This window comes from Hyaena hyaena, unplaced genomic scaffold (assembly GCF_003009895.1).
Source record: "Hyaena hyaena isolate Hyena2069 unplaced genomic scaffold, ASM300989v1 scaffold_12, whole genome shotgun sequence".
NCBI classification, from domain to species: domain Eukaryota; kingdom Metazoa; phylum Chordata; class Mammalia; order Carnivora; family Hyaenidae; genus Hyaena; species Hyaena hyaena.
Genome location: NW_024080644.1, coordinates 1,917,227 through 1,929,188, shown reverse-complemented (window position 1 = coordinate 1,929,188; position 11,962 = coordinate 1,917,227). Strand labels below are relative to the sequence as shown.

Here is an 11,962-nt window from a genome sequence, read left to right as displayed (position 1 = left end):
ATCTCGCGGTTTGTGGGTTCGAGCCCCGCGTCGGGCTCTGTGCTGACTGCCAGCTCAGAGCCTGGAGCCTGTTTCAGTCTGTGACTCCCTCTCTCTCTGACCCTCCCCTGCTCACGCTGTCTCTCTCTCCTAGAAATAAATAAAACATTTAAAAAAAAAAAAAAAAAGAGTCACATGAGGTAACGTTTGGTTATCTAAAAATAGTCCTTAGGTAAATAAGTACAGTTAGTTCTCACTATTCATGTAGTTATATTTTTCTGAAGTTGCTGTGAACGCTGAATGAGGGAACACTGAACCACTGCTCCTGGGGGAAGTATGGGGTTGGGTTCCTGCAAGCCTCTGGTTACGTTTGTGTCCACCAACCTATACAGAGCCTTTTTTTTTTTTTTTTTTTAAGTGTGCTGCCTTTTCTCTTCTCTTCTCTTCTCTTCTCTTCTCTTCTCTTCTCTTCTCTTCAAGTTTATTTCTTTATTTTGAGAGAGCAAGGGAGGGACAGAGAAAGGAGAGAGAAAGAAAGCCAAGCAGCCTCTGCACTCCCAGCGCAGAGCCTGACATGGGGCTCAAACCTATAAGACTGAGATCATGACCGGAGCCGAAACCAAGAGTCAGACGTTCAACTGACTGCACCACCCAGGCACCCCCCCCCTTATTTTTTTAACTGAGGTTATCTGCCATAACTGTCCCCTCATGCTTTCTCCAGAATTCCTCCATTTGTTTTTGGGGGGTTTTTTTGTCATAAAGTTTAATGTATTATCTTTAATCCTAAGAATTACACAGATGATGTTCAAGTATGGAATTGGTGGACAGCTCTGCCAGATTTCATAACGTCCTTCCCCACATGGACGATAGTATAGTACTTTATTTTTGGAAACTGTTCAAAATCTATCTAATGGACTGCTTCCCGTCTGTGAATATAACAATTAAAACAGCAAACGGCAACTTGAAAACAAGTTCTATAACAAAACGCTTAAAGAGAAATTATAATTTTGAGTCTTAGCGTGGGGATTGCAAATGCCAGAATTCATGGATTCATATTTCCACATTGTCTCCAAAATTACCATCATAGATTCAAGTTGTATTACTGTTTTTAAAAATAGCATTAAACCAAAAATCCGTTTTCATGAGACAAAAAAGTTGGGTAGTTTGAAAACTATAACCATGTATTTTGAGCACTATCTAGTACCCTTCTCTTAAGAATTATTTTTAATGGGGGGCACTCGGGTGGCATAGTTGTTGAGTCCTCGGACTCAACTTCAGGTCATGATCCCATGGTTCCTGAGTTAGAGCCCCGCATTGGGCTTGGCGCCTGCAGCATGGAACCTGCTTGGGATTCTGTCTCTCCTTCTCTCAGCACCTACCCTGCTTGTGCTATTTCTCTCTCTCTCTTAATAAATAAACAAACCTTTAAAAAAAAAAAAAAAGAGGATATTTTTAATGGAATATTTTGCTCTTTTCGTTTAAATATATAAGCATGTGTAGCTTTAAACCAGTTGGTTACATCTTAGCTCTCTCAAATCATTAAAGCAGGCAGGAATGGGAAAGGCACATGTGCTGGATAAAATATTGACATTTATGTAATGAGATTAGTAAGGTATTGTTACTATAAATTACTGGCCCAAGGTTGAAAATAATTTTCTCATAGTGAGCTTTGAGTTCATTCAGTTAGCAGTGTGTGAATATTTATGGAGTATCCATAACATGCAGCTGGCACTACCAGGCATGGGGGAGCAAGGCAGGCAAAGGTAATATTGATAAAAACAGCAGTTGAAAGCAGTTAGTACTAACGGGAAGAAGATATGATGTGGCAGAAATAATGGCTTAACACTTCATTATCACTTGAAAAAACTGAAGGCAAAAACAGTGTACACTGAAGTGTTTCAGATTAAACCGCAAAAAGCCTGTATATGATTGATTGGTCTGAAATTAAACCTTGCAAAATTGCTGGTGTCATGATTTCCAAACAGAAGATTTCAAGAATACAAATATGCAACAAAAACAAAAAACTTATATTGTGATTTGGAAACATTCTACTAAGTAAAATTTGTGGTTTATATAAGGTTTTTTGTTTTTAGGTTTTTTAATTCCTGACTATACAGATAGTGTTTCTTTATGGAGGTAAAATTCACCATTTTAACCAGTTTAAAGTCTACAATTCAGTGGCTTTTAGTACATTCACGGTGTTGTACAATCATTACCACTATCTAATTCCAGAACATTTTCATCACTCCAAAAGGAAGCCCCATATCCAATTAAGCAGTCTCTCCTATGACTCCCCATCCCCGCAGCAACCACTAATCTGCTTTCTGTCTCTGGATTTGCTTGTGCACTTCATATAAATGGAATCCTACAAAATGTCCTTTTGTGTCTGACTTCTTTCCTTGGCATAATGTTTTCAAGGTCTTCTATGTTAGAGCATATATCAATATTTCATTCCTTTTTATGGCCAAATAACATTCCATTGTACAGATACAGCACGTTCTGTTTATCCATCATCCATTGTTAGACTTTTGGGTAGTTTCTACCTTTTGGCTATTGTGAATACTGCGGTGAACGTTTGTGTACATGTTTTAAGTTACAATTCGGTGGCATTCAGTATATTCGTAATGCTAGGTTACCGTCACCACTATCCATCTCTAGAACTTTTTCATCATCCCAAACTGAAACTCTGTACCCTTTAAACCATAACTCCCCATTGCTTAATGGCTTTGGACTCCTACATGTTGTAGCATGTGTCTGAATACTAGTCCACTGTGTATATACACATTTTGTTTACTTATGGGTGGGTGAGGTTTTTAACACAAAAGAGAAAAAGCTCTTTTTTGCCCCTACGGTTTTTTAAATTGCTTTTTGGGGTGGGGGGGGAGAACAAGAAATCATTGACTGTATATTCTTCTTTTGTGACTTGGTAAAAACTGAAATGAAATCATCCATCTTTGGCAAATCCGCTAAATTCTTAGTATTGTCGGTGAAAATTGTTTTGTCATATAGCAGCTCATATTAGAATTCAAGTTCATTTTGTACTTCCAAATGATACCACTGTTTCACAGTCACTGATTTCTAACTTCCCTTCAGAAATGCAGTTTTATAAAAGGGACTAACTTAAAGCAAACTCTTAGGTGCGGCAGCTATAAACTTAGTTGTTAACGTTAGGTTTGTATGACTCCTAGTATCCTAAATTCACTTCTAGTCATGTATTTGAATTACATACGTAGCAAAATCATTTTTGATTGGTAACAAGCTGGTAAGAGCACAGACTGCTAGGTGGCTGTATGACCTTGGGCAAGCTGTGTAACCTGTCCGTACCCCTTGTCTTCTCTGTCCCGGGGTCTGACAACAGGACCTCTTGTCTGGCATTCGATGGCATGACTGCGTGAGAGAGTGGCACGTAGTACACACTCGAGGAACGTTGGCCACTGGTTGACTTTTCAGGTTTTTATTTTATATTTGGTTCTTTTTCAGAATTCATAATGCACTTAAAGGAATCCCAGATGACCGAGATGGGCTGTTTGACACAATCCAGCGCTCTAAGAATCACTATCAAAAAAGAGCATACCAGTGTATAAAATGTATGGTAGCTCTTTTTAGCAATTGCCCTGTTGCTTACCAGATCCTGCAGGTGAGGGTTTTTTTTATAGTCTTGTAGAAATCTGAATCTTTTAGGGATTCCATTTTAAAGAAAGGAATAGTGGGAATTTAGAATTCTTAATTTTAACTTTGAGAAATACTCCAGAGCCTCTTACATACTTGGTTTTATTTTCTTTTAAAGGGCAACGGAGATCTTAAAAGAAAGTGGACCTGGGCAGTGGAATGGCTCGGGGATGAACTTGAAAGACGACCATACACTGGCAATCCTCAGTACACTTACAACAACTGGTCTCCTCCAGTGCAAAGCAATGAAACATCAAATGGTTATTTCTTGGAGAGATCACATAGTGCCAGGATGACACTTGCAAAAGCTTGTGAACTCTGTCCAGAGGAGGTAAAAAAAAAAAAAAAAAAAAAAAGCCACAGTGTGCAGCAGATAGAAATGAAAGAAAGCAAAGCAATTTGTTCTTTATAGGCCAGTGTTTATGTATTAATGATAAAGAACCTGTTGAGGCTTTGTTTGCTTTACTGTGTATATAGTCTTCAGTTAAAGAGGGAGCCTTCTTTCAGAGAAATTTCTGAAATTGTCTGAAATGTTTTTCTGAGAGAATCCAAATCAGGTTTTTTCATCTGCTTTACATTGGTTGATCTTCAGTAAAAGGAAAGTTATGAGTCAGTTTTATAGGTTTTTAAGTTTTTATTTCAAATAAAAAAAAAACTTACACTTGAATTTGCCTACATAATTGTTTGTCTTTAAATATTTAAAATTAGGAGCCAGACGACCAAGATGCCCCCGATGAGCATGAGTCGCCCCCGCCTGAAGATGCCCCATTGTACCCCCACTCACCTGGATCTCAGTATCAACAGGTAAACAGGGGCCACTTTGTGTTTTTAGCCCTAGGATCTACTTTTATGCTGTAAAGGATGGCTAAATTTTTTGTTGCGACTGCAAAGTAGTAAAGACTAGACTACCTTTAGGGCATGATCAAAAGAGCAGTCCCTGGGACAGGGACAGGGTCACGATATGATGTGTTTCAGCTCCCCGCTGTAGTGGTTTCCTGGTCAGATAGGTGCCCCTCTTTGTACTCCTTTGTTGCTGAAACCGTGGCAATTGAGGTAAACATAAAACGATGATATTGAAGAGTACAAAGGGTTAAGACATTTCCTGTTAGGCGGAGTCTACAGATGAAGATGTGGCAATGAAGAACTTGTTCTTGGTTACTTAGCCAGCCAAGACTTCAATGACAGTAAAGACTGTTGAAAAATACCAAGGATTTGACACATTTCCATACGATTTCCTTTAAGATCTGTAACTAAATAAATAAAATTTAGATGAAGAAACTTTCTAAATAAAAACCTTACCTTCTAAAACCCAGATGTGACTGATTCAGATCTTTTGAGGCGATGATGCTCAAACTTGAGCACGCATCAAAAAAATTTTTCCCCTGGGGGTGTCTGGATTGTTCAGTTAAGTTTCTGGCTTCAGCTCAGGTCATGATCTCACGATCCATGGGTTTGAGTCCCACATCGGGCTCTCTTCTGCCTCTGCTGTCAGCACAGAGCCCCACTTGCACTCTCCCTCTGTCTCCAAATAAATACACTTTAAATTTCCGTGCGCGCGCGCGCCCCCCCCCCCCCCCCCCCTTTGGAGGTGAGGCACCTGGGTGGCTCAGTCGGTTGAGCGTCTGACTCTTGATTTCAGCTCAGGTCATGATCTCAAGGTCGGGGAGATTGAGCCCCTAGTGGGGCCTGTGCTGCGGAGCTCTGTGCTAACAGCAGGGAGCCTACTTAGGATTCTCTCTACCTGTCTCTCTGCCCTTCCCCTGCTCGCTCTGTTCTCTCAAAAAAAACTTTTAAAAAATAAAATCTTTTTTAAAAATCCCCTGGTGGGCTTGTTATAGCCCAGATTGCTGGGCCCCACCCGAAGCTTCTGATCCTTTTAGGTCTGGGGTGGAGCCAGAAAATTTACATTTCTGACACGTCCCGATGGAGGCTGGTGCTAGTCTAGAAACCATAGTTTCAGAACCATTATTTTAAGGCATTCTTCTTAGATTTCAGGCTGGAAACCAAAGCATACTGACTGAATAATTAGAAAATGCATATTCATCATATTTGTTTTTGTAATCCGAATTCTAGAAAGGCCCAAAATCTTGGTTGGTGGAGAATGTACAGAAAAATGAGGGTTCAGAAGTTTAAAAGGTTAAGAAACCAAATTCACAAGGAAGAAAGTTAACTCTCCTCAGCCCTGAGAAAGCTCCTGTACTGCTCCTGCCTGATTAGTCCAGATCTTTAGCAAAGTTTTGTTTTCAGTAACACCATTCTGTGTTCAAGGTTGTTGCTGATGCACATGTCCTATGATCAGTCAGTCAGACTCATCCTATAGAAGCTTCAGGGTGCTTGGAAGAATCAGAATAGATGTGTTCTGGCTCACAATCATTTTTTGTGAATGTTTTTTGACAATAAGCAATAATGGGCTGTAATCTCCTATTTGTTAGACTTCGGTCTAAATAATTTGGGGCACTAAAAGTCACTCTGGCTAAAACTTTATACAGAACTACACTACTTTTCTTTGGGTTTAGGGGTTTGAAATTTAGGTGGGCTTAAGTTTATTCATTTTTGAGAGCCGAGAGGGAGACACAGAATCCAAAGCAGGCTCCGAGCTGTCAGCACAGAGCCCGACATGGGGCTCGTACCAACGAACCGTGAGATAATGACCTGAGCCGAAGTTGGGACACCTAACCTGGGCTTTTCTCTTCCAAACCACTTTTTTCCCCCCCCCCTCACCATTAGCCGCAACATATTTACTCTTTGTGAGTCCCGGGAATAAAAGAAATGTTTACATGTCCACAAATTTCAGCCCGCGATTTTAAAGCTCAGTATGTGGAAAGTCTTAACGTAGATCTCTTCTCCCCTCCCAGAATAACCATGTGCACGGACAGCCATACACGGGCCCAGCCGCACATCACATGAACAACCCTCAGAGAACTGGCCAGCGAGCACAAGAAAATTACGAAGGCAGTGAAGAAGTGTCCCCACCTCAGACGAAGGATCAGTGAAATGCACATCATTAACTGGTTCCATCAAGACTGTGCACCCAGGCCTTACAGTCCAACCTTTTTCTGTGTCTGGCTAATAATTTAAAACTAAAAAAAACTGTTCCTAATCAACATGGAGTGGCGAGTTTATTCACTGTCTTATCTGCAGAAATTTGCTGTCAATATATAACCCGCCTGCAGTGGAAAGTGTATAGTGTTTTGTAATAAATGGCCTGATGCTAATGTGTAAATGGCAAAGGTGTATATAGTATATTAATGTTTGACTGTTAATTCTTAAGCGAGAAACTTTTTTCTTGAGACTCACAGACCGACAAAAACTACAAAGTTACTTTTCTTGTTCCACCCACTGCACTCTGCAGCCAGTGTTGCCTGCCTCCTGGCGGTTGGATCTACTCCTTTACGAGAAAACAAAAAAATAAACCAACGGCAACAAACAGAGCCCGTCCACGTCAGCCACACCAGTAGCTTGATGTTCATTCTTTGCCACTGGAGGCAGTTTTACTATGAGGAACGTAAGGCCGGTAACCTTTAAATTATTTGGTTGATGTGGAAAACTGGTGACGTAACATTGTTTCTAGATCTTTTTCATTGCCTTTTTATTCTGACATTAGGTTAATCACTTTGAAGCTATAGTTAAGCTGTAACATTTAGCATGGCTTCACACCAGGTTAGTGTAGCCAATGAGGAAAAAATTACCGTGACGACCGCGGCTGTCCCCGTGTGGCAGCCGTATCGCTCAAGAGCTTTTCCTTCTCACACCTAGACTATAAATGTAAAACGAGGGGAGACGTGTGATAAACAGGCAGTTTTCAATGACACGTAGGTTGCTTATGTCTAATGTTTGATGACAGTTCAATCTCTGGGTGGGATAGAGAGATCTAAGTATGAGTAATGGGAATTTTTAAAGATTTAAAACAAATATGCAAAAATTTGCTATGCCAGGATGCTTGGAGCATAATAGAAGACTGTATTCGGTGTGCTTGTTTCGTTTCTTTGGTAGAGCTTATTAGGTGAATCTTCTAAAACTTTCCTTCTGCTGGACCCCAGTGAAGCGGAAGTCACCGGAATCCCACGGTACTTGGAGCGCCACTTGCCCCAAGACGTCTGGCTGAGTGTTGTGCTCCATCACAGTTTTACTTGAAAGCGAGACTTCTCCTAGCTCCTTGTCCCTGATTCCAAAACTTTCCATGTTCGAAGCAGGGTCTAATTAAAAAGGAAACTACTGGTTAGTTAATTGAGGTATCATCATTTCAGCATAAACATTTAATTAAAGATAAGGAACTCCTCAGTTAATACTGTATTTACAAGCGAATTGGTAACTTGAATGTGTGTACTTTTTAGAACCTGTCTAAAAACCAAATACCCCTTCAAACAGATACAGCCCACCCTCTTCTATTTAAATATTTTGCTGTTTTATTTTATAGAAATTATTTTGCTGAATTCACAAATAGAATTTGATTTACGAAGAACTTTTTGTCCTGTGGTGTGTTTTTGTTTTTGGGTTTTGTTTTTTGTTTTTTTCCCCATCTTTTTTTTTTTTTTGTCCGCTTTCGTTCTGTTTTGTTTTTGAAGGACTGCTTATTAAAATTCTGTGCAGAGCATGCTGAGGCAGGACGCTGAATTCAGGAGTTCAGTCACGTTGAGTTTTTGTGCACAGAAAGATTCGACCTTTGGTCCTTTATAAAGATTTAGAGAAAACAGGATGTTGACGCTGTAAAAGTTTCCTAACATAATCAATCTTGTACTTTTTGTATGTTTTTTATATACATGTATATTTAATGAGCACAAGCTTGGTTGTATTTTTTACAATTCAGTTAATAGGAAAATGTTTTGTCAAAAAGGCTATAGTTGGAACTGAACAAAGCAGAAACAAAAAGAATTGCTTTATTTTGTGATTAAAAGGGGCAGGTATTTAAGATAAAGCTTTGGGTATCTTATTTGCAGCACTCTGTAGTCCCATCAATGCCTCTAGGTTTTCTGTAATATTAGGAAATTTTAACACCAGATAGATCCTGTTTTTTACCTTAAGTATATTACATCTGAATTTGTTAAGTTTGAGCCAAAGTCCTACGTGTTGTTTGCAGTTCCCAAGTGGTAGCTTTAAAAGTTCCTCAATTCCAGGCTTCCTTAACAGTGAGCGAGCAGACGAGGTTAACCTTATTTGGACAAGTTGCTATCATTCAATTCACCCACCTCCCCATATGGAGAGGTGGGTTCTGTCGTCTCCCGCTCCTTAACAAAGTATGTGATGTACTTAATTTCAAAACTTTACTGACTTCCTAGACACGAAAAACTTGACGTTTGAAAAGGCTGTGAATTTTTCTCCTTGGAGGGAGACTCCCACCTTGGTTGCTTTGAATCCACAATCCCCCCCCCCTTGTGCCAGGCGAGGGCTTGTGAATCCCTTTTGGATCCAGGGAAGGTGAACAGGGAGATTTCTTTTTGTTTGTGCGAATTATTTTCTCTATTTAACTTCTTAAGCATTAACATATAAGGGGAAATTTTAAGACGCATGTTATTGTAAGAGCAACATATTGGTGACGTTGAGGTCTTTTTCTGAACATAAACGGCACATTTTAAACTTCAAGTCTTCAAAGTGCCTAAAGATTATTTACTTCTCCCTCAACTGATTTCTTGAGCCATAATATATAATTCCTACTTTAAATGTTTGTTTCAGAATCACTAGTCTTCCTTTCAAAGTACCCCCAGGATTCTAAATGGCATGATTACTTCATAGAAGACAGTCGAATCTGTTAACGAAAGACTGAAGATCTTTTTATTCATCTGTGAATGAGGGTTTTGCTCTGTGGGATCTAAGTATTTCCGTGCACAACTTGGTATAAACCATATTGCTGCTGTTTCTAAGTCCTCCACCAACTAAATTTTCGTGCTCAGCATTGTAGAGGCAGAAATAATCCTATTTGAGGGTTTCGTCTTTCCTTGATTTTTCTCTGATAGTTTACCAACCTTGTGTCTTTTAGCTGTTATATATACAAATTTAGAATTAAAATGTTTTATATTTTTTTCATGATTAACTTTTATTAGTGAATGATAAGTATTTAATCCTAGTAGCGGTTAAAAAGTGGAGGAGCCTTTTCTATTGAAATTACGTTTGTAAATGAAAGCAACAGTCTGTGAATATTCAGATGACTCCAACAAAGTCGGTCTTGCACTTTTTTTCTTAGTATTTCTCCGGCTTCTGTTCCCCCCACGAGCTCTTATTTTGCTGAATTTTGCGGTTAATTTGCTGGATATAGCCTGCCTTATTTAGAGTTCTAACTGGGTAAGAAAATTGCCTTTTCATTACAAGTGCCCAATTTTGGTCTCTAGTTGGAAGGTACTACATTCTGCAGAGAAAGGAAAACAGCATCCTTCCCACCCCGCCCCATTTTTGTGTTCCTGGGAAAAGAACCCATTCAGTACTGGTTTCCTAGTAGTGCTCACCCTAAATTGGTTCTGAACCGACATGAGTGTTTAGTGTTTAAAATAAGGTTTTGGGTGTGATACATCACTACAAAAAGTGCTAAATGTATTAAGAACTTTGCTGCCGACTGTATTTCTAACAATTATTTTACATTTGCAGAAATGTAGCACTTTTCCTCCAAATACGTAGGTGTAAGAAAAGGGGGAAAAGGTGCACCATGTTTTAAACTTGCAAATGAGTGATTTTTTTTTTTTGAAATCCAGATTCCCCAAAGGAAATTCACACACTTCTCAGCCTTTTACAAGCCAACACACTGACTGAAGATTGTCCACAGTTCCTAAGATTTAGCACATATACAAAAATAAAACTTTATAAATTAAATTTCGGTTTTTCCTTTTATTTATTAAAGATGTCTAAATGGAGGTGAAAGAAGTGTTTATAAATCGAGGAATTTGGCCCTTGTTTTTTGGGGTTTGTTTTGGCCCTCGTTTCGTGTATCTGCTGTATATTCACATCTGAGTTCAAAAATGGAGTTGTGATCTAATTGCTGGCTTAACAGTTCAGTTTAAAATCGAGACTCGGCAAAAACCCTCTGGTGTTTCAAAGTTCATTTAAGTATCAGAAGTGCAGCAGGTCGCATGTTTCCAGAGGAGTTCCAGAAGTGGAAGCTATTCTCCAGCAAATATCATCTGCTCTGCTTTTTAGTATCTGAAAAGTAAGTCTTTGTCGCAGTGTTCAAAGAAATAGGGCTTCCGCAGAAGCCTGCGTTGTGTTCTCCAAGTTGAGGTACTAAAAAGACTAGTGCCAGGGACCTAGCCCAAATTCGTATAGATTTCTGAAAAACAGAATCAGAAGACGACTACTGTTCTGCAGTTGGAACATTCCTTGGATTAAACCATTTGCATTTTAAGTATCTTGAGCTACACAGAATACACCTAATTGAGTGGAAATGTACACAGCCACCGATACTTTGAACTGCTTCGTTGTGACCTGACAATTTACAGGTAGGTAGGTTGGCAGTTAGGTTTTTATGATCTCTGTCCGTCCAAAGCTTCAAGGTGGGGATTCCATAAACAGCTTTAATAATTCCTTTAGGGATACAAAGTCTTCGGAAATTTCTTCAATCACACTTAAACTTCTGTCTATAGAACAAATTTCAGATCCATGTAAAAATCACTTGATTATCTTAAAGGCATTTCATTTAAACGTACAAGACTCCACAGAGTACAGTGGGAGTGCTTTTAACTGTCCCCTGGGAACGAGAGGTCCTCTCGTGCTCCATCAACGTAAGTGAGAACGTACCACACTCAGCCCGGCGTGCCCTCCTGTGAGGCGCACCACTAAGCCAAATGGCCGGCCTTCAGGGATAATAAGATAAGATGTGGGCAATCCCATCTCGTAATAATCTGTGGCAAGTACCTTCTTTTTGAAATATCCGGAAATAGGGGCGCCTGGGTGGCTTAGTCGGTTAAGCGTCCGATTTTCGCTTAGGTCATGATCTTGCGGTTCGTGGGTTCGAGCCCCGCGTCGGGCTCTGTGCTGACTGCCAGCTCAGAGCCTGGAGCCTGTTTCAGTCTGTGACTCCCTCTCCCTCTGACCCTCCCCTGCTCGCGCTGTCTCTCTCTCCCCCCCCTAGAAATAAATAAAACTTTAAAAAAATAGAAGTTTTTCGTTGTGTTGAGCTTTTCTCATGTGGCTTATTTTTCCAACAACCTGGCAGAGCATAGAATCCCCATTTTTATGCGTTCTGAGAAACGAAGTGGCCAGTTGACAAAGTTTATGAAGAGAAAGTCTGCCGGCACTGAACTTTTAGAGGAGTCGTGTGTCCGGGCCTCCAGGCTTCTTTTCAGGCGCACTGTCGTTTAGACACCAAGGCAACTTTCTGGCGCCACCGGTG

The 11,962-nt window shown here is 40.0% G+C and overlaps 1 protein-coding gene across 2 annotated transcripts in view; it reads left to right on the top strand.

Annotated features, from left to right (window-relative positions):
* Nucleotides 1–10,319, top strand: part of USP9X (ubiquitin specific peptidase 9 X-linked) — a 134,110-nt gene extending 123,791 nt beyond the window's left edge. For both annotated transcript variants that reach the window (XM_039255987.1, XM_039255978.1), the window contains exons 42-45: nt 3,460–3,616; nt 3,767–3,979; nt 4,357–4,452; nt 6,504–10,319. In XM_039255987.1, coding sequence (XP_039111918.1) covers nt 3,460–3,616; nt 3,767–3,979; nt 4,357–4,452; nt 6,504–6,641 — 604 coding nt within the window. In that variant the 3' untranslated portion in view covers nt 6,642–10,319. The remainder of the gene's footprint in view (nt 1–3,459; nt 3,617–3,766; nt 3,980–4,356; nt 4,453–6,503) is intronic.
* The last annotated feature ends 1,643 nt before the right edge of the window (nt 10,320–11,962 follow it).